Consider the following 23,249-nt stretch of genomic DNA (forward strand, 5'->3'; position numbering starts at 1 on the left):
ATTGTTCACCCATCCCTGTTTAATAATGTTTGAATGGTGTCTCTCATAATTCTGAGAATGTGTGCCTTTGCTTGGAGAAAAATTTCCAAAGCAATGTTGCATTTCCTGGATATGACGGTGTCATGCTGGAGAGAGAAATTCTATAGTGCCCAAGACAGCTAAGAAACAGCGATTTTCACATGCAGAGACCCTTAAACTTGCTCTGATGTCATTAAGAGTATTTCTAAATCACAGAGAAAGCCAACACATTTTATTTCAATAAGAGAATGAAAGCAAGAAGGGGACCTACACTATTTCTAGCCACTTGTATTTATTAATATATGCTCAGCATTTTTAACGCCTTTGCTGCGGCAGGGTAGTAAGTGTTTCAGTAAAGAGATATACTATAGGGACAAAGCTGGGGAGCTTGTGCATACAGAAAGTAGCTGATAATCTCAAAGCTCTCAGGGCTCTTGGAAATGCCACACATCATGCATGATCTGGGGCTGCTGGGCCTTGTTTTCTGGCATGGATGTTTGCTGAGTGTCTGGGATGGCTGTGGTATCTGTGGGCGTTTCTTCCAGGGGTGTGGTCACGTCGGCACCATAGGTCTCATAAATATCTGCTAATCCAGGGGTCATCAGTGGGTCAGCTTCTGCTGGGGTGACCCTGGGGGGTCCGGCACTCTGCCCTGCAGGACCTCTTGCCAGGCTGGGGTCGTTGCCCTTTGGGTGAGCAAGAAGCCCTCCCAGGGCACCAGGTGCTACCTCTGGAAGGAGAGCTGGGTTTTCCGGATCGGCCGGGTTGACATCCGGCCTGGGGGAGCCTTGTGCACCTCCTTCGCCCTTCTCAGGGCCTTTGGTTCCGGCGACTGGGGTGTCAAATTCCAGAGTAAAATCCCCACCCATGGCTGGATTGTGGGGTATCCCGCCAAGGTTAGGCCTCATGCCTCCAAATCCTGGGAACATGGCTCCATAGGCCATGGGGCCTCCTCTGCCTCCCTGGAAATAAACCATTTACCAAAGGTACCGTTATCACCTACTATTAAGTATACCACGCAATCACAATTGGTCAGATTCACCTAGAAATCATAAAAAACTGTTAGGGAACAAAGAGTGAGTTGACAGCTTTGGGTAAGCACATTTCTCACTAAACTGGCTTTGAAATATAAAGGAGAGGATTCTGCACTTTTCTGGAAAGGTGGAAGGCAGGTGGAGACCCTTTGCCAAGTCTGAATGAAAGCAGGAAGGAGAGAAGTGGGGAAGCGGGGCAGAACCAAGTCTACAGGCAAACGGAAGTTCAAAGTTAATGTTAAGAAAACAATAAGCAGCCAAAATAGGCAATGCCATCATAAAACAAATGAACAAACAAACAAAAACTGGCCCATTGCTGAGTTTGTTTAGGGGTATTTTAGAAAACCACCTCAACATCATTTCTCAAATGAACAAAGCCCTCTCTAAGATTTTCCTTTTCTTTTTCTTTCTTTTTATTTTTAGAACATGTATCAGAAAAAGAAGCTTGATCTCTCTGGAGGAACTGAAATATTTTCTTCCTGTGGACGGTTAGAATTGTAGAACTTACCAGGTCTCTTTTTTTCTGCCTTTGCTGCCCCAAAATATCCAGCCTCCAATTTTGGGCTACTTACAATGATTGTGTAGGGCTTTGTAATTTGCATGTTTGTAATCTCATTTAATTAATCGCTTACTCATTTTAAATTCTATCTTCAATTTTTTGGTGACCTTTACTGGGGGCTTTTCATAAGCTACTACAAAATCTTTTAAGCATGAGGCAGAATATAAATAAATAAAATGATAAGATGATAATTAACGCTTACTTGAATTTTCAGCCAGTTGTGTTGGTAGTATGTGGATACCGCATTCTTTTCTCCTACCTTCTCTTGGCTCTCCACTCTCTAAATCTCAGCTTCTCACATCATCTCCTTGAGGGATGGCACTGTGAACCCCTTGCCTGGGCTACCTGCCTCTCCCCTTTACCTCTCTTATAGGTCTGTTTGCCCTTATCACAACATTTTGACACTATCTGCCCTTGTATCTAACTTTCCCATTGATTAGAGAGTAAACTCCTTGAGAACAGAAATCTTATCTAATTTATCTTGCCTCTATAGTGTCTTCCTATGCATCTAGTTCATACAAGGCACTCAAGAATGTTGGGATGAGAAAGGCACCTGGGTGGCTCAGTCAGTTAAACATCTGACTTTGACTCAGGCCATGATCTCGAAGTTTGTGAGCTTGAGCCCCCCGTCTGGCTCTGTGCTGACAGCTCACAGCCTGGAGCCTGCTTTGGATTCTGTGTCTTTCTCTCTCTGCCCCTCCCCTGCTCTCACTCTGCCTCTCTTTTTCCCTCAAAAATAGATAAACATTAAAAAAAAAAAAGAATGTTGGGATGAGAGCTTTCTTTCGGTGATAGCATATTTATGGTATTTATTCATTTGATAGGATCTATAGTTGATAACAATTTAATTTAGTATGGTATTTGTTTTCTTTTGTTTTGTCCTCTAACAGAGGTAACAGGTAGAAATTTCTGGGGGAAAATATGAAATTGTGCAAGTCTACTGGTCTCAAAATTTAAAGTTGTCATATGCATGGATAATAGAAAAAGAATATGCTCAAATTAACTTATTAACGCACTTTGAATTTTACACTAATCACCTTTTAAACTTGGTTAGTTTTCTTTTTCTTATCTGAATATAGTTGACACACAACGTCACGTTAGGTTCATGTATACAACATTGTAACAGTGTTGTATGGTGACAGATGGTGGCTACACTTGGGGTGAGGATAACATAATACATAGAGTTGTTTTCTTTTTCTCTTTTATCTCTCAATGTCGAGGTCTAAGTTGTTTGCAAAGCTGTTGAATTTGTTCTTTTGAATTTATTTGGTCCGAGAAGAAATGGGAACTCTGTACAAATCATGCGTGTCTTTTTTTTGGTTTGAAGCATATGCCATTCAATGATAATGGCCTTTCAGTAAAGGTTTCTCCTCTGCTCATATTCAAGAAACAGGGCAAAATCTTATGTTCTAGAATGGTCGTGACTCAGAAGTGACTAGATGGAAACGTGGCGAAATCTTTGCATGTTGCCTAAGAATCAAGGTTTTGGTTTCTGAGTGGAACAATCTGAGTCCTGTGCTGTATATTCAGTGACATTTATGGCCAATGCCTCTTGCAGCAAGTCTTTTGTGACTGTTCTGCCCTGACCACTATTTTCATAACAGTTTGAGGACATTACTCACCGCCATTTCTTCTGAGCTCATGATGCCAAGTCTGGCAGGAGCATTCTGTTCAAAAAGAAACAGTGCATCTTATTACCAGTCAGTAGGTTCCTATTATCCCATTAGCTACTCAAGACAAAGTTAAAAGTAAAGTAAAAAGTTAACCTTTCCTTAAACCTTAAAGTTAATGCCGTGTCCAACGGCAGGGTAAAGTGTAGAGGTGAGTCATTATTAAATGCATGGAGCCAAGTTGGATAATTCAGATAGAAAATTTACCTTTCCTAAATGCTGTTGTATATATGTGTGTGTGTGTGTGTGTGTGTGTGTGTGTGTGTGTATCTGGCTAGAGTTACTCAGATAGAAAGTGTGCCTCCTTGACATTTCAGTTGCTATTAGGCACTCAGAGAATATGGAATCTTTTGTGTGAAGCCTAGACTTTTATAACTATAGCTCTTAAGATAATATTTAATTTAAAATGATATTTTTTGTAGGTTACAGACTTACCAATTGATTTGCTCCATAGGACATGTAAAATATTCCTGGATAAAGCTAAATATAAATACAATAATCATCATAAAATGCATTTTCCAAGGAAAAATGTTCAAGTAAATTATAAGCAGAGGCATATTTTTTAAAAAGCTTACTGGAGAAGGTTTATTTTGTGGCATTGGTCCCCGGGATATCAAACGAGCTATTTGGAACACCTTTAAGTGGTAGAAAACAGAATTAGTAATTCATTTTTGCTATAATACAGGCAAACCTCCCATTACAGCCATTTCTAAGTGTTATATGAAATGCATTTTCAGGTGGATTAGTCTAACAAATAAGTATTTAATATTTAAGAAAACAAAGGAACCCATTATACTTCATATTCATGAATGAATGGGGCAATTAAACATTTTCACTCTTCTTTTTTTTTATTTTTAAAATGTTTATTTATTTTTAAGAGAGAGAGAGAGAGACAGAGTGCGAGTGGGGAAGGGCCAGGGAGAGAGAGGGAGACACAGAATCTGAAGCAAGCTCCAGGCTCTGAGCTGTCAGCACAGAGCCTGACGCAGGGCTTGAACCCACAAACCATGAGATCATGACCTGAGCTGAAGTCGGATGCTTAACCGACTGAGCCACCCAGGCACCCCTCTTCTTTCTTGAAGTATAGATATTTTTCTTAATAAAGTATCTCATTGAGACTGTACTTACTGATGGTCCTTGTGGATCAGCAAAATCCATTCCTGGTAGCTGCATCATAGATGAATATTAAAATTACTAAACTATAAAAGTAGAACTGGACATACTCTTTTTTTAAAATTTTTTTTAATGTTTATTTATCTTTGAGACAGAGAGAGACAGAGCATGAATGGGGGAGGGTCAGAGAGAGAGGGAGACACAGAATCTGAAGCAGGCTCCAGTCTCTGAGCTGTCAGCACAGAGCCAGACGCGGGGCTCGAATTCACGGACCGTGAGATCATGACCTGAGCTGAAGTCGGAAGCTTAACCGACTGAGCCACCCAGGCGCCTCAGAACTGGACATACTCTTAACTTATTTATGACTATAATAAGCAATCTAAAATGAATTTCCTGATTTTCACCTTCATTTAGTCAGGCAGGGCACAAAGTCTGTCTTCTCTTTTTAATTTTTTTAACATTTATTTATTATTGAGAGACAGAGAAGGACAGAGCATGAGCATGGGAGGGGCAGAGAGAGGGAGACACAGAATCTGAAGCAGGCTCCAGGCTCTGACCTGTCAGCACAGAGCCTGATGCGGGGCTCGAACTCACGAGCTGCAAGATCATGGCCTGAGCTGAAGTTGGACGCTTAACTGAATGAGCCACCCAGGCGCCCCAGTCTGTCTTCTTCTTAAAAAGGATGATAATATCTATCTTTATAGGATTTTAATCAGGGTGACATGGGGGAATGTCAAATGCCTGCAGCATACTTAGTTACATGGTAGCTTCCTTTTCTTTCTACTGCTCTTTTCTCTACATTATTGCATGATTGTTTTTTCTCCACCAGATAGAGAAATAATAATCCAAAATACTACATGCAATGCTGTGGGATAATCAGTCTTCTCAGTCCTTCCAACGCTGAAAAAGATCCTGATGATAGGAAGCATAGAATTCTCTGGGCTGTCCTATTTCCCCTGAAAGCTTTCATCTTATGTGACTAAGAAACTAAGAGGCACAGGATCTTTTTAGAATCCATGCCTTGTTTCTAATGGCAAAGGACAGATATGTCAACTGCTTAAAAACATATTTGTATTGTCATAAATTATGCCTGAAAATTCCGATTATTTAAATATGCTCTGCAAATCAGTTTTCCTTCGAGTTAGTGCGCAATCCTGATTGGACTTTTGAGAAAGAATTACCTCGGCTTTTGGTGGCTTCTCTGATGGTGCCACCTGCTGTTCAAGCATTGGCCCCTCTGCTTGCTGCAAGGGCGGTTGTCCCTGATAAACTGGAGGCTGAGGTCCTCCCTTCTGGGCTGCGTCCTGGATGGCGGTTACAATAGTAGGCTGGAGGAAAGGTTTCTGTCCTGGCTGTTGAGGCTGCAGGGATGGCTGCGATGGGAGAGGTGGGGGATGTACAGGCAAAGAATATTCATACTGCAGAGAAATTTGAAAGGAGTGTCAGGAAGCGATAGCTCACTGAACTGTGGTGTCTAGAATTTCTAAAACAAAAGGGCTTGGGAAGCTTTCTACTTGCAAGAGAGTCCGGGGAATTGGCCTGAAGCTTATGTTCATTTAGGAAGCACCAATTTATGTAAAGTCAATGTTATTGGGGCGGTCTTTTGTGTGGCTGTCTCCTCCACTTCCTTTGGGACTATCTGTGCTGAAGAATATGGAAAACTATTGGACTTCCTGGTAGAATGGTTGTTTCCTCCTCGGAGTTCCCAAAGCTGCCTCTAGGTATGTCTCTTTTACCACTTTTTCACTGGATTACAATGACATCTTTGCCCACCGTCAACTGAGAGACAATACTATGTCTTCTTTGACTTTATAGCCCTAACACTTAACATGGTTCCTAACACGTGCCTGGCACTTGATAAATAATATATGTTTTGAGTTAATGAAAGGAGAGAAGTGATAATTAAGTAAAATACCAATCAAATTCCTGCATCATGGAGTCCATTTTGGAAATAATCAAGTGGAGAAACAGTCACTACTAACATTATTTATTGTCCCACTAAATGTGGCTTGGTGAATAATGTTACTTGTGAACACTGGAATCAAAAGTTGCTATTAAAACAACCATGTTTATTTGCTCCTTTTTGAAATTAACTGTGGTGGATGGCTTCCTGTTATTTTTAAATCATTTGCAAGCTCCTCAAAGTGGTATGGAAATCTCACAACAATCTGGCTCTGCTTTGCCTCTTCAACTACTGCCCATCTCTAAACTCTATGGCTTTTTATTACCGATACCTCATAATTTAGCACCTTGTAATACACTGTCTTATCTTATCTCCCAATCAGATCTGAAACTTCATGAACCTTGGAGCCATTCTTAAATGTTTTCATTTTCACTCCCAATCTATAATTTGGCTTATGCATTTATTAGGCACCAAAAAAATAATGGTTAACTGATTGATGTATTTATTGATTACTGTAGGGTTCATGATATTTTAACCAGGACTTTGGCATCATTTTAAATGTGACTTTGAATAATTATTTGGGACTCTTGACTAAGATGAGAGTTGTCCAGGATATAGCCTGCTTCCATCTTGAAGATAGTTTCTCTCTTGTTATGGCTCATGTCATTAACATAGGCCTCTTATATTTTGGAGGCCATATCTTCCTATTTGAAATAAATATACAAATAAGTTGAAAGTTTGGACCACTTTATTTTAATTTTTCCTAAGTACTAAAAACAATTATAAGTTTTGACTTGCTAATACTTGAATACTTTTTTATTCATTATTATTATCTGTCTGTAGCTAGTATATGATAAGTTAGAGAAGGCAAATATTGTTAAGCATGAAGTTTCAAGCACATTGATGCAATTAACCTACCTGTTGAGTTTCATGCTCCCTTGGTCTCATCCATGGGAAAGAAGAATGTGGTGGCAGGAGACCATGCATCCACAAAGAATTAAATGACTTTCCAAAACCAAATCTTGAATACTAAAGATATGCAGGGGGGAAAAAAAAGAAAAAAACACATGCTTTTATTTCAGTAGTGGCTTAAACTTGGTTTTCATTTTCTACAAAATCCATAGAAAGTGTGGAGACAGCCAAAGTAAGTGTGACATCGGTGAATTTAATGTGGACAGGTAAATGCTCTCTTCCAATAGACTTACTTTCCATCCTAAGACAGACTGCAAGATTCCCATAAACTTACTTGAGATTTAGCTTTTTAAGCACTCATATTTTGGGCTGTTCAATAAAATTGAAGTACTAGAAAGGATTTTTTTCTTACTCAAGAACATTAAATATTGTTTTACCTACCATCCCATCCAAGGGTCTTGTTTTGTTTTAGGTTATCTCAATTACTCATTTGTTCTTTCAATACTTAGGATAATATCTATTCACAAATTTTATGAATTACAATGTTGCTATTAATAATATCACTACCACCACCACCATTAATTCTTGCAATAAGAAATATTCGAAAATAAGGTTACCTGAGAAAGCATATTTAATCCCTGCAAACTTCCCAACTGTCTCATTGTCTATCAAGAAAAAAGATGGGTTAGTGTTTGCCACATATATTCCTTTTCATATGGTACAACCATTTTCTCAATATATGGTATTAGCACAAAGTTTGCAGTGGGTCAGCTGAATAAAATAAAATAGAAACAAATCATCATTGAAGAGTGGAAATGTTAAATGTGGTTGTGCCATTGTTGTTATTGCTATTAAAATAGTGAGTTTGCGGGGCGCCTGGGTGGCGCAGTCGGTTAAGCGTCCGACTTCAGCCAGGTCACGATCTCGCGGTCCGTGAGTTCGAGCCCCGCGTCAGGCTCTGGGCTGATGGCTCGGAGCCTGGAGCCTGCTTCCGATTCTGTGTCTCCCTCTCTCTCTGCCCCTCCCCCGTTCATGCTCTGTCTCTCTCTGTCCCAAAAATAAATAAAAAAAAACGTTGAAAAAAAAATTAAAAAAAAAAATTTAAAATAGTGAGTTTGCTTTTTATCATTAATCAAATAAGAGAAAAAGGTATCATTTAAGTAAAGGTCACATTAAAACATTGGAAAATAGCTCATTCAATTGAAATAGAAACTTAATCATGAGAACATTGTTTCATTGAGGCGTTCCTCCGTTCCCCATTTAATTTACTTTGCCTTTTATAAATCCATCCCCAAACAGGCAAACAAAACAAAAACAAGACAAAACAAAGCACCCTTACCTCCTTCCCAAATAAAAAAGGCCTCAAAATAATAAATGTAAAACACACTGGGGAAAATGGTGAGTATCTGGATAGGTGGTCAAGAATGCTGCCAATTCAACAGAAAGTCAATTTCAATTTAATGGGAAGAGGTTTAGAGTGCTTTGAGTTGTTTTTAAGCTAGAAAGTGAGAAAAAAGTAACTCTGTGAAATTAGCTTCCGTTTGAAATAAACTTCTAGCCTATGTATATATTAATTGCCCCCAGATTATCATGATATGAATAAACTTTGCAAGGTCTTATGAAAAATTTATAATCTCATAAATGTTTTTTTATTCATAACTGTTAATATTTTCTTTTGACATGGTCAAATGTTTCCAGTGTGCTGAGATTTTCTAAACAGAGTATTATTAGTTATGAGAACTTCAGCAAGACAAACATAGGCTATGAAGCAGGTGCCACAAAACCAGGTTAATGTTATTTACAGGAGTTCTTATAAACAACCACATTTTGTGGGGTAAATTCTCTTCAGGGGAACATTGTCATATAAAATACTATAAGGTGATGGAATTAAATGTAAACCATTTGTGGCGTCAGAGCAATGTGTTTTAATTAATGTAGTAATTATATTAATATAGTAATTATATAATGTATATGTAATATATATTAGGTATTAAATATTAGTATTGATCTGATTCACACACAGATGACACTCTGAAGAGTAAAATATCTGAGAGTTTAAAATTGCAGTAAAATGAGAAGATGAGGTTCTAATAAATGTCATACGCTTCTCTGGAACTTCTCTAGAAAGCCACTGACTTCTGAGTAGGAAAACAGAACCTGCCCATGGTGTTTCTCTCTTACCAAGACCATACAAATGTAAAGACTGCATGTAAATACTCTGACGATACATACCTCCAGGCTCAAACTAGCCATGCCTGGTGTTCCAGGTTGCTGAGGAAACATCTAGACGGAAATAAGAATAATTTTGAGATATCTGGTGAGAACCTTCCCTAAATGCATACTGGAAATAGAAAGCCTAGCCCAGTGCATAAAGGCCAGCTGAGGGATTTTGACTTGAGTTTTTAAGCAGAATAAAGAAAAATTTAAATTAATTGGGAGAATTAACATCATATTTAATGGCTTTGCTCCCACGTGAATCATCTACCCTTTGTATCTTAATGCAGAAATTTTTGTTTTAACTTTGAGATTACATTGAGCACAAATACAGTGTAGGATAAAGCTACAAAATAGAAAACCAAGAATACTTTGTATTCTTAAAGAAATTATCCTATAGGTAAGCAAAAGGGACAAACTTAAGGTCAGTTTTCTTGTGGTTTTGCCAAGCTTACGTGCTTCTGGTTCATGGAATGTGGCATGGAATCATGGCATTCAGCAAAGAGCACATGCAAAACCTAACTTGCCATCCATTCAAGGGGTTTCAACAAATGCTCCGTCATTCATGAAAAATTATTTTATGTATAAATCTATTGATCTGTGTTTATATTTTTTGATCATATTCAAAATGTACACTTTAAAAAAAGTCAAGTTTTATTATACTTAATGTGTTCATTTAAAAGTTGTTAAAAATATAGTTATACTTACAACTAGATTTTTTTTTTTTACAACTAGATTTTTAAAGTGTAAGATATTTTTCTTTCTAAAGCAATCTTTGTTAATATGCATAAATACCAGTAGAAAAAAAAATGGAGAATGGAAGAGTAAGAATTAGAGTACTTTGGATTTTGAGGGTCTTTGGTTCTTTGGAAATCCTTACTTTCCAGGGTCCCAGGTTCTCAATGCCTTCTTTCCTTCATTTATACACAAATATTTATGGAGCGCCCACTAAATATATTGGGATTTTTTTTTCATGAGTAAGAAGTTGAGGAATAGTTTCCTGAGTGTGTTATCTACCTTCCACTTTCTGCTTTTTTATACAAGTAAAATCTTGCCCTCTTAGTCATGGTGCAAATTGCTCCAAATAATTCAGTTTTGGAAATGGATAGCAGAAAAAGAGTTATAAATGTGTAGCAAATACTCTAAGCAGAGAAAAAGATCAGTTGTGTAGACAGGAAGACTGATGTGTGTGTGTGTGTGTGTGTGTGTGTAGTGAGCAGATTGTTCAGCATTTTGGGGGACTGTGAGAGTAAAGCCTTCCTTCCTCCCAGTGGCCAGTACACAAATAAGGTATCTTGGACAGATTCAACTACAAAGTATACTTTCCTTTCCATTTACTCCAAGTCATGAATTAACAACAAATTTACATGAATGTAAATGGACAGAGGGTACATTTCCAAGGAGGGAGTAAAAGTAGAACATCTAACTTGACAGGCAGTCAGTCGGCAATCCTAAACAATTGTCATGTCCCTCAGGGTGGACCTGATTGACACAGGTGTGGGCCAGCATAAGTTCCAGGAGTGTCAAGGTATTAGACAGTGGATGGCTGAGGCTGACCCCAGGGTCAGTATTATACAAAGGTAAGCTAGGGTGGCAGCTTCACTTTTTCTTTCACTTAAAGTTCATGTTGAGTAATGGAATAGAAACTCTTTTTATTCGCAGAGTTGAGGCTTTCATCCTTGTAGCCAGTTTTTATCCCCTTTCTCCCAAACATTTAACTTTAAGAAACCCAAGTAGCTAATCTTTTTTTGTGTCAGGGAACTGAAATATTTGAAAGTTTATTTAAGTCCAACTATGAGTTCCTCAAGACAAGAGATCATGTCAAACTTACCTTTGTGGCTCCAATGCCCAGCACATTGCTGGATACATGTCACGTGTTCAGTCAATATTTGCCAAATGCATATGGCAGCAGAACAAAGTCTTCATGAAAATAGAAATACATACTATTGGCTGGTAGAGTTCAGTACCCAGAGGATTGTATTCATGAGATCATATCAACATATGATAGAATGAGCCAGGTATAGGACTATAACATACAATTAGCCCCATTGCCATAGCATGTTTTGATTTAAGAAACTTCAACTCTCAGTCATATAATATCTCCCCCATGAGGCAAATCTGTTGGTTAATTACTTAATTACTAGCTTCAAATGGAATTACTTAGCTCTGTTTTGTAACCATCATAATTTGGCTAATATTGTTCTTTTAAAAATGAAGAAAATGGACTTTACTTTTTTGGAGAAATTTCTTCTCCATTTCAATTGCACAACGGCAGCAAGTGGTTATAATAAAATTGTGCCATGGCATTGCAGAGGCTACATAAGTCTTTTATATTTGAATGAATGGAATAAGACTTCAAAATTTTCTTCAGAATATTTTAATATCTTTTTGAATAAAAATATTACATTGACCTACTGCTTTCAGATGGTAAGCTGATGTCTGGACACCTATGACCTTTGACTCAGTAGGAACTCTACCACTGGATTAATTCAAATGAGTCCATGCACGAACTTCAGACCATGTCCTTCAGTACTGTTTAGCACCCAAGAATCTAGAAAATCTAGAAACCTATGACTTACCGGCACTGCGGAACTCATTTCCAGGAGGCAAAAGATCAGTATTAGGTCCTTCATTTTGGAAAGTGGGATCTGAAACAGAATTGGGTTGGAGAATTAAATCAGATGAATTTTTATTTCAAAATGGTTAAAAGGCAATATTTCAAATGAGCCACATCTCTGTTCTTCCAAAACAATCAGTTTCAAGAAAACAAAAATAAAAATAAAACACAATTAAATGTTTCTAAGCTTATTTATGCTTACTAGTTTTTGGAATGAATTGACAATCAATTAAAAAATATCTAAGTGATTTTTTTTATGGAGTTACAACCTAAATGAACATATAGGAACAACCTTTGTGCTGTGTTCTTTAAATGCTGTGTTTCATTTCATAAAATGAATTATGAATTTGAAAATCCGTTCCATTATGTGAAATTTTGGTCTATTAAGTATCATTCACAGGATGTTATACTTTCTCTCCAGAGTACATTTTGAAATGCATTTGAAATATAATACAATTATTATTTTATAGCAAACCTTTATTTGCAGATATATTAGAATGTATCACTCTATGTTTCAGTTATCCAGATAAACATAACAAAACTTATCTTTTAAAAAACAAGAATGAGGGATGCCTGGGTGGCTTAGTTGGTTGAGTGTCTGACTTCGGCTCAGGTCATGATCTTCCAGGTGAAGCCCCACATCAGGCTCACTGCTGTCAGTGAAGAGTCTGCTTCAGATCCTCTGTCCCCCTTTTCTCTGCTCCTCCCCCACTTGTGCTCTCCCCCCAAATAAATAAATATTAAAAAAGTAAGAATGAACTGAATATTTTAAATGCCTTTGATATTAGTGGGAAATATGTCTCAAAACTGAGTTTTCCTTTTTCTAAAATGAATTATCTCTTTAAGTTTATTCTAGAAGTTGAAAAGCCTCTTTACTCTTATATGAACAGAAATCTACCTACCCAAGAAATTTGCTTGTCTTCTAATGCCTTTCTAAATTAGGCGCTGTCACTAATAATCACAAATAGTAAAAAAGAAAAAAAAAGAAAAGAAAAAAAAAGAAAGAAAAAAAAGTCTATAGATTAGTCTTTTTTCTTAGCTGGTAAGATATTAGGCATGTCTTCTCTGGAACATGCTAATGGTTTACAATAAACTATTATTCAGCTTCTGGTGACAAACAAAAATCCTCTGTATAAAAGCTACTTGGAGATAGGAAAAAAGAACTTACAGGAATCACATGGAAATCATAAAATCACATTTTACCTTCAATGTTGACATGCACTGTGTTCTCAGGGCCTGGTGATGCCAACCAAGACAGTTCTAAGAAAAGAAGATTAAAATTTTTTCTGGTCTGTGCCTAGGACTCGCTCTGTATCTCTCATTCAGGGAAGACCAGAAACCTTTATTTAAAGCGCCAATCCACCAATCAAAGTGAAGCAAAACGGGGAAAAAAACCAAACTCCGCTCCTGTAATTTAGCCCACACCCTTTTATTGCATGCAAGGACATTGGCCCAGTAGAGTCTCATTATTTTTAATTGTAAACCAACCCTTGTATTTATTCAGAGAACTCAATTGCAGGGAGGACAGTAAAGGAATAATGGACATAAGCTCTGAAGACAATCATTTTGGTGAGCTGAAGGAAATATATGTAAAATAGGTGCAAAATTAACCATTATCTGTTTTGTTCAGGTTTTTATCTGCAGATAAAGCTAGTGACCCAGCTAGTGAAAGCCAGTGACTTTCACCCTCATACTTGTTATAGTAAATGTATCTTCCCTCCCTTACCCCAACACTCTAGAAGGAAGCATAACATAATGTTCTGAGATTGAAAGAGAAAATGGAAATATTAGATGGATAATGAGTACATTATAATGTTTTCCTCAGAATTTCCTAGATAGTTTTTTATCTGAAGATAATAGACTAGAGTTAGGCAAGCTTTTGTTAAGAAACTTTAATTGGACCCTCTGAGAGAATAACTTCAGGTAAATCTTTGGTGCATGTTCTTTGGGGAAAGAGGGACATAAGTCAAAACATTCTCCGTGAACCAATCAGGTCAATGGGCACTAGTTTCATTTCACTCTTTGTTTTATTTTTTTTTAAGATTAAAAAGATGCTTATTTATTTTTGAGAGAGAGAGAGAGGAGGAAGGGCAGAGAGAGAGAGAGATTGAGAGAGAGGAGCACAGGATCTAAAGTGGACTCTGTACTGACAGCAGAGAGCCTGATGCAGGGGTCAAACTCATGAACTGTGAGATCATGACCTGAGCTGAAGTCAGATGCTTAACAGATTGAGCCACTCAGGCACCCTTATCTCAATCTTTAGATAGACTTATTTTCAGGCATTTAGTACCAAGCCAGGTTAGTCATATCTGTGTCACTTAAAAGGCTAATGTCAACATGGATGGGTTTTTCTCCAGGAACAGGTAAAGATGTCTTGGATGTGGATTGGACTTTAACTGCTTTTGTTATTTCTCTGCCCCTCCTTATCTTTCCAAAGGTGTGATTTCAGATGTGGTAGGGGTAAGAATTTAAGGTTGGTTTCCTAAGAAGGGATGAGTCAGTATACTTTTTAGGGGAATAGGGATCTTACCAATTACAGGGAACACCGAGGAAGCTGGTATTTTGGAGAAAAGATGTCTTCATACCTAAGTGTAGGCTTAACATCTTCAAATAATGATATCCAAGAAATTGTTCCTGATAAAACCCATTTCCTATTGATAACAGAATTATTTTTAGGATGTAAAGAAATAAGAAATGTAAATATGTTTTGTAAATAGTAAAATGTTTTTGCAAAAAAAGTATTATTTTTGACCCCACCTTTCCCATTTGTCTCTATTCTAGTTCTGGTGCTTGATCAAGTCCTCTAATCTCTCTGAGCCCTAGTTCCTTCCTTTGTTATATAAGGATGATCATTTATGACCATAGGTTTGTTTTGAAGATTTGGTGAGATGATAAAGATACAGGGGCTGCCATATAGTGGGTGTTCAGTAAGTGGGTGATTTGTTCTTTGAGTGGGAGAAGCTACATGAAACACCACAGAGACACTGTGTGCGTGTGTGTGTGTGTGTCTGTGTGTGTGTGTGTGTGTGTGTGTGTGTGTGTGTCTGTGTGTGTGTGTGTGTTAAAAAAGAGGAGCAGTGGCAGTTAGGTGTATGAGTTCCAAAGAGGGTAGAGAAGGGACTTGATGGAAGGCATTTCGTCTGCATAGAAACTGATGCTGAATCCATGGGATTAAGCTTCCTAGTTGACTGTTAACCAGGAAAATGGGATGTGTGTGAATATGTCTTTTACAGTTTATGAGCATGATCATGATAGGCTAATGATGATGTTTTCATAGAATTCATATATTCTGCCTTTCTCTTAAGCTAAATACTTAATATACTATAAATGATGTTGCTTCTACCCTTTAAAAATGACCTTCACACTCAATCCTGGATTACTGTTTTCCAGATGTTTGCGTTAGTTTCTTTCTCCTCCACTTTCCTGCATACCCACATCAATTTATCTTCCTAAAATATTGGTTTCAGCATTTCACAGCTCCACTCAAAAACTTTTTAAGGACCCCTAAAGCTATAATGTAAATTTCACCCTCTATAACTAGACAGTCAAATTAACATGTCCATTCACCTTTCCAATTTCATCTCCCATTTTATGCAAGACTGTACATTGGGATAGTAATCATGATTGTTGTAATCAGTTGAAGTAAACATTTTGCATCTGGTCAACAGCTTTTTAAAAAAATCTTTTAATGCTTATTTTTGAGAGAGAAGAGAGAGACAGAATGAGAGCGGAGGGGGGCGGGCAGAGAGAGAGAGAGAATCAGAAGCAGGCTCCAGGCTCTGAGCTGTCAGCACAGCTGACATGCAGGGCTCAAACTCATGGATGGCGAGATCATGACCTGAGCCAAAGTCGGACCCTTAACTGACAGAGTCACCCAGGCGCCCCAAGTCAACAGCTTTTTATTTTTGATTTATGTTACTGGGAAAGTTAGCAAACATAATCCTAATACATCCTAATTAAAAGGAATTTAATTACAAAGAAATCTGTAAATTAGCATGAGGATATCAATGTGTAGCAGTGATGATAGACATTAAGGAAGTACTACAGCTGATGGCTACTATGTCATGTTGATCAAGACCATACCTTTACTTCAAAAAAATGAGAGTAACAAATTAAAAAAAATGCTGTGTCCGGAGTATAGCAAAAATAAAAAAGCTCAGAATGGCAGAAGATCTGAGATACATGAGGGGACATGTACAGAAAAACTTATAAAGAAAAAGCTAGATAAAGAAGATCCTGTGGAAAATGTCAGTACAGTAGCTGGAGCACAGCTTTTGAAAACTCTTCCATGACATTAACCATGTGATACTGGGTGAGCCACTCAACTTGAATATATACAGTATTTTTGTATAATTATTTAATCTGTGAAATGTGGTCTACCATAGGATGGCATTAATTTAATTTAATTTATTTACGTTAAGCATATTAATGAATATTAAGTGCTCAGCACACTATTTGGTATGCAGAAAATATTCAGTGATCATGAGTTATTGTTCTTGTTGAAATAAAGAAATCTATGGTGCATATCTACTTCATATTGGACTATGGGCCTTGGCTGTGACTATTCTAGCCACCAAAGGCAGTTATGTTAGTTATAACAATGAACTAAAATGTATCATTCTTATGATTTTAATTGCTAATGAGCATGTTGATTGCATGGGACAAAACATGGACTTTGATTTTTGCTTTGTTCTCACACATGGTCCCTTTCAACCTTCTACTCCAGCCAGACTTGTTTACTCAGTCTCTCCAGAATGTGCCATGGTTTGTCTCTTCTTGAGGCTTTTATTGAACCTTTCTCTCTGCCTAACCTCTTTTCTTATCTCTTCACAGCTTGTTTTCAAAGTTCCAGTCCATTTTTACCTCTTTGGTGACTCTTTCCCCCACTTTCTACTCCACTGTGATGTTCTCTTCTCTGACTCCAAATATTTGTCAGTCATTTGACAACCATTCATACACTACATTGTGACAAATTGCTTGTTATAGATCTTCACGTTTTACTTTTTACATGATCTTCTAATTTTTTGGATAGATTATCATATTTTTTCAAACACATAAAATATTCCTGTGGGAACAGAAATCACTCATTCCACTAAGTTGTATCCTTTGACATTATATTCACATTATAATTGGTAATATTTGGATAGTATTTACTATGGGCAGGCATTATTTTAGTGTTCTACATATATTAATTTATTTAATCCTCCAAATGACTTTTTGAAGAAGATACTATTCTCCCCTTTTTATACAAAGAGAAAACTGATCTACAGAGAGGTGAACTAAATTACCCAAAATGACAGTGAGCGGTGGGACCAGAATTTAGACACAGGCATCTTGCTCTTATGAACCATGCCAGAATGAATGAGTCATTCAATAGTAGATGACATTGATCAATCAATCATTGCTAGATACAAAGGAGTATAATACAGTACACCTACTTGTCAGAAATTTATCAGCAAATAACTCAAAGAAGAGAAATACACAAAAATAGTTAATGAGACATATAGCAAACCAACAATAATTTAATTAAAAAGCCTATATAATATCAAAAAGGATGGTCCCACATGGATTAACTGCTAAAATAATAATGCTATAGAACAGTGATTCTCAATTAGGGATGATTTTGCCCCAACACAGAACATGTCTGGGGGACAAGAGGCTACTTCTGGTAGTTACAGTTTGCTGGCAGGGAAGGGGGGGTGGAATTTGTTAGTGGCATCTAGTGAGTAGAGACCAGAGATGCTGCTAAACATCCTAAAATGTACAGGAAAGCCCCTCACAAAAACAAGTATCCAGCTTGAGATGTCAATAGTTGTGAGGTTGGGAAACTGCTAATAGAAGAATGCTCTAAACTTTTTGAGGTTGGAGAAATCCTTTGAGGCTTTGGGGTCAGGTATGAGGAGGATAGGTTCATGCTGAGCCTTGAAGGCTATTTGTCAAAATGCCCAATCAGTAGCTGATGTCTGAATCAATTGATAAGTATTAAGTTTTCCAGGGAAAGAATCTGATGGAGTGTCATGCATTAAGCTGGAATGGAAGAAGAGTGGAGAGTATGGTCATGTCAAGGAAGGCCAAGTTTTAAAGTTGATTTTGTATGTTGGCATAATAAAAGGAATAATAAAATTTTCATGGATCTTACACTAATGTCTACTGTATATAATATTAATAGGTTATTTTATTGACCACTTAACATGTACCACATGCTGTGCTTTACATTTTTTCTTAGTTCATCTTCATGATGCACTTCATTTTATCATGAGATAAATACTGTGATGACTGGGATTTAGAAAGGATAGAATGTCCTTCAGGAGTCAATCTCCAAAGACCATATTCTTGACTGCTAGGCCACCACATTGACTGTTATTATTTAGGGTTTTATAGAGCCCATTATCATGTTGGTTTGGGATAATGTTTATATCTGATTTTTTTAATTTAATTTTTTATTTTTTAAAATTTACATACAAATTAGTTAGCATATAGTGCAACAATGATTTCAGGAGTAGATTGCTTAGTGCCCATGACCCATTTAGCCCATATCCCCTCCCACAACCCCTCCCATAACTCTCAGTTTGTTCTCCATATTTATGAGTCTCTTCTGTTTTGTCCCCCTCCTTGTGTTTATATGATTTTTGTTTCCCTTCCCTTATGTTCATCTGTTTTGTCTCTTAAAATACTCATATAAGTGAAGTCATATGATTTTTGTCTTTCTCTGACTGACTAATTTCACTTAGCATAATATCCTCCAGTTCCATCCATGTAATTGCAAATGGCAAGATTTCATTCTTTTTGATTGCCATGTAATACTCCATTGTATATATATATGCCACATCTTCTTTATCCATTCATCCATCGATGGACATTTGGGCTCTTTCCATACTTTGGCTATTGTTGATGGTGCTGCTATAAACATTGGGGTGCATGTGTCCCTTCAAAAGAGCATACCTGTATCCCTTGGATAAATGCCTAGTAGTGCAATTGCTGGGTCGTAGGGTAGTTCTATTTTTAGTTTTTTGAGGAACCTCCATACTGTTTTCCAGAGTGGCTGCACCAGCTTGCATTCCCAGGTCTGATTTTTAATGTTACAAAATATGGAAAATAAATTTTTGTGAAATCTATTAATACTTGTTACCATATAGTCTTATAGCATTAGAATCAAATTTGAATTATTTCCCTCTAATAATATAGTCAAAGTTATTTTGAAAACTGCAGACAGTATCAGAAATTAGTATTTTTATTGGCTTCTATTTGTTTCATAATCAAGAGCAATAACCAGAAAAATAACATGGTGATGGTAATAATTATATGAATATAAAAGAAAGACATATTAGATAGGATTTTACTACCTTATCAAATGATTTCATTTTTTTCTCTGACAGTACTTACATATGTTGGATTCATATTCAGCATAGTTATGATGATAGTGTAGGTATAATTTTATATTAGGCTTTAGGCTCTATAAGTATTAATTAGCTACAGGGATAAATCTTATATTTTAAATTATGTGAGTAACAGCTCCTCAGACTGATGCTCAAGACTCCTTTTTATTTTTTTAATTTTTTTCCATGTAAACTTCATGCCTAGCACAGAACCCAGACTTGAATTCATAACCCTGAGATCAATACCTGAGCTGAGATCAAGAGTCAGATGCTTAACCTACTAAGCCACCCAGGTGTCTCAAGATTCTTATTTTTTTTTTAAGATTTTTAAAAAATGTTTATTTTTGAGAGAGAGAGAGAGAGTGAGTGAGTAAGTATGAGCAGGGGAGGGGCAGAGAGAGGGAGACACAGAATCTGAAGCAGGCTCCAGGTTCTGAGCTGTCAGCACAGAGCCCCATGTGGGGCTTGAACTCATGAACCACAAGATCATGACCTGAGCTGAAGTTGCACGCTTAACTGACTGAGCCACCCAGGTGCTCCAAGACTCTAATTTTTTGATCTTTGATTGTTTCTAATTTTTCACCATAGATATTTTGGTTAGTAAATATTTTAAAAAATTATATTTTGAATTATTTTCTTAGTATAATTTACCATGAATATGATTCCTTGTTCAAAGCATGCGTAATTGTATGACTTTTTTTAAATTTTATTTTTAATGTTTATTTTTGAGAGAGAGAGAGAGAGAGAGAGCGAGAGACAGCCAGCATGAGTAGGGGAGGCACAGAGAGAGGGAGACACAGAATCCGAAGCAGGCTCCAGGCTCTGAGCTGTCAACACAGAGCCTGATGCCGGGCTTGAACCCACAGAGATGTGAGATCATGACCTGAGCCGAAGTCTGCCGCTTAACTGACTGAGCCACCCAGGCACCCCTTGACTCTTGATAAGTATTGCTGAATTATCTAAGTTGATATGCTACCAGCAACGTATGTATAGCAACTCACTTGTCAGAATTTGTTCACCTAATTAATATTTTCCCATCATTTAATGGGTGTAATACAGTGTTTTGTGGTGGGTTTTGTTGTTGTTTTTGCTTTATATTTTTATTGATTGAAGTATAATTGACATGAGACATTATATTAGTTTCAGGTATACAATGTAATGATTTGACATTTGCATATATTGCAAATGATCACCATGAGAAATTTAGTTAATACCTGTCACCATAGTTACATTTTTTTCTTGTGATGATAACTTGGTGCTTTCTTTTTTTAACAAAGAAGTTGAATGTTTTATTATTAAACTATTTATCTTCCTGCAAGACTGTTGCTTCACCATATAAAAATAACACCGGGGCGCCTGGGTGGCTCAGTCGGTTAAGCGGCCGACTTCGCTCAGGTCATGATCTCGCAGTCCTTGGGTTCGAGCCCCGCGTCGGGCTCTGTGCTGATGGCTCAGAGCCTGGAGCCTGTTTCGGATTCTGTGTCTCCCTCTCTCTGACCCTCCCCCATTCATGCTCTGTCTCTCTCTGTCTCAAAAATAAATAAACGTTAAAAAAAAATTAAAAAAAAAATAGCACCAGCAAGGACAGTATATTGTACAGTTAAGATAGTATCATTCTTTATCTGATACTATACAACTAACAAACCTTTCTCCACTGCCAGTTACTTCCAATGGACTGGTCATTTAAGCATTTTGACCCTAATCCAAGGTTAGATGTAAGCAAGTTACAATATTCCCTAAGGCTTAAAAGTCATCCTTGAATTACAAAATTTTTATTCTTTTTATTTTTTGAATTACATAATTTTTATAACTAGTTTTTGACCACAGGCAATTTCAGGATTCTGAATATTGTAACTGGAGCCTAGCCTAAAAATCATAGGGTGTTGCAAAAAAGATGCATATTATGTTTATCTGCAATCATAAGTTGTTGCAAGTAGTTTCTTTTTCCACTGGTACTGCTAAAAATTGCTATTTTAAATCCTCTATGCACCACTAATTTAAAACAACTATGCTAGATTAAGTTGTTTGATACTAGTTTATTTAGGGGTTCCATTTTCACTACTCAATAGATTTTACATGTGTCTCACCAGTTCTGAAGGATTACTGAGTGTTATCTTGATCAGTCAGACATCTTGATAGCAAAATTTGTTGACAAGTGCTGGATTTTCCTCAAGAGCTTCATTAATTTCAGTTACTTCTGATGGAGGAGAATAGAGTTCACTAGCAGCTTTCACACATTCCAATGCACCACACTCATCTTGTTCGTTCAGTGTGGTCCCAGCTTCAGGCAGGCTACAGTAAACAACATCTCCCAAAGCTTCCTGTGCAAAATTGCTGATTCCCACTGTTCTGATACCATTTTTCTGTTGTTATCCATTCATGTCTGTCTGTCAATTTACGCGGGGAGAGCAGAGCTTGCAGCGTCCTCAGGAAGCGCTGACCCTCAGCCCCCAGGGCCAGGGCAAGAAGGGGTGTGGTGGTGCGGATGCTGCGCCCGGGAGGCAGGCTTGGGCTTGCATGCCCAGCACCGCTCCCCCTGTTCGCAGGGGTGTTTTAATTTGCATTTCTTTGATCACTATCAAGTTTAAATATTTTCCTCACCTATTTATTTACCACCGTATTTCCACTTTTTGTATTCATGTTTTTGCTTATTAGCCACAGGAAATTGATGTTCTTATTAACTTGTGTTTCTATATATCAAGAAACATTTATTTCTTTAATTATTTTTTTAATTTTGTAACATAATTTATCGTCAAATTGGCTTCCATACAACACCCAGTGCAAGGAGCATTTATTATACAACACTTTATATAGCATACAGATTAACTTCTTGCCATGTTTGATGTAAATTTTTTTGATAGACATTAAAACATATGTAAGTTAATATGTCTTTCATATAAAGGCTTTATATTTCACAGTGATTTCTTGCTGTTATACTTTGTATACACGTAGAATCACGCTGAGCTCATTTTCTATCCCTTTTGCCTTCTCTGCATGGTGGACTCCAAAGTCACATACCTGGACTGACTGTGAATCAATTTGCATTGATCCTTTGCAAACAAGGGAGTTTATAGCAGAAGTATGTGCAACAGATACAGCAGTTCTTGGCAGCTTGCCAAGTAACACCTGCTTGCTTTATATATGAAAATGATGATTCATTTGTTTCTCTTCTGGATTATTACCTGCCAGGTGATAGCCATTATAAACCCACTTCACAGGGACTTTTGGAAGAATGGGAGAGTTGACCACAAGTCAATACAGAATGACTTCAGGTCTTCACACATTGACCTTATGTGATGACATCAGAGTCAGTTTTACTGTAGAAATGGCAATTTTTCCCCCTGCTCAGAAGAAGTCTTTGGTGTATATAATTAGAAAGCAAGTCAGGAAACATATCCTGTGCTAGTCATTTGCTCAGTTTGTTGAAGAAGATTTATTAAAGGCTTACTACAAACAGAATATCATATTAAATTTAATGACAATAAAGAGATACCCAAGCTCTTGTTCCTCAAAAATGTCATAGTCTAGTTAAAGACACCATACTTGACACTGATACATGAATTAGCCTTATTATGAAAAGGCTTATCATGTGAAAGAAGATAAGGTACAGAGTGCTTAATTGCTAACAACATGGGCTCTGGGGTCAGCGTGGTCAGGCTGGGATAGAGATTCATAATTCTGTAGCTGTGTGTCTTGGGCAATTCCAATAAAGGAATCTACATAGGAGTAAATGAACAGTGTCTGGTACATTGCAAGCATGCAAATAATGCAAATTATTGGTGTAGCATAAATGTTAAAGGGATGTCATATAAGGAGGTTATTAGAATGGGAGA

General features: G+C 37.2%; 1 protein-coding gene and 1 pseudogene across 1 annotated transcript; both read right to left on the reverse strand.

Annotated features, from left to right (window-relative positions):
* Window positions 1–290: 290 nt before the first annotated feature.
* On the reverse strand, window positions 291–17,391 carry AMBN (ameloblastin). The gene is made up of 11 exons (XM_053900712.1): window positions 17,329–17,391; window positions 12,003–12,071; window positions 9,442–9,492; window positions 7,827–7,874; window positions 7,216–7,326; window positions 5,576–5,812; window positions 4,410–4,448; window positions 3,857–3,916; window positions 3,717–3,761; window positions 3,234–3,278; window positions 291–980 (listed from the first exon to the last, which is right to left on the reverse strand). The coding sequence occupies exons 1-11, from the start codon at window positions 17,389–17,391 to the stop codon at window positions 444–446; spliced, it is 1,305 nt and encodes a 434-aa protein (XP_053756687.1). The 3' UTR covers window positions 291–443.
* A 4,097-nt stretch (window positions 17,392–21,488) lies between these two features.
* On the reverse strand, window positions 21,489–21,980 carry LOC128776460 (glycine cleavage system H protein, mitochondrial-like; annotated as a pseudogene).
* Window positions 21,981–23,249: the final 1,269 nt, after the last annotated feature.

Source organism: Panthera pardus, unplaced genomic scaffold, assembly GCF_024362965.1.
Source record: "Panthera pardus isolate Hobbes unplaced genomic scaffold, ASM2436296v1 HiC_scaffold_13, whole genome shotgun sequence".
Classification (NCBI taxonomy): domain Eukaryota; kingdom Metazoa; phylum Chordata; class Mammalia; order Carnivora; family Felidae; genus Panthera; species Panthera pardus.

Coding starts and splice junctions, on each gene's coding strand:
- AMBN (XM_053900712.1), bottom strand. CDS start 17,391: ATGGTTCATAAGAGCAAGATGCCTGTGTCTAAATTCTGGTCCCACCGC. Junction 3,279..3,716: donor CCTATGGAGCAAATCAATTG/GTAAGTCTGTAA, acceptor CTTTTTGAACAG/AATGCTCCTGCCAGACTTGG. Junction 981..3,233: donor TGAGCTCAGAAGAAATGGCG/GTGAGTAATGTC, acceptor GTTTATTTCCAG/GGAGGCAGAGGAGGCCCCAT.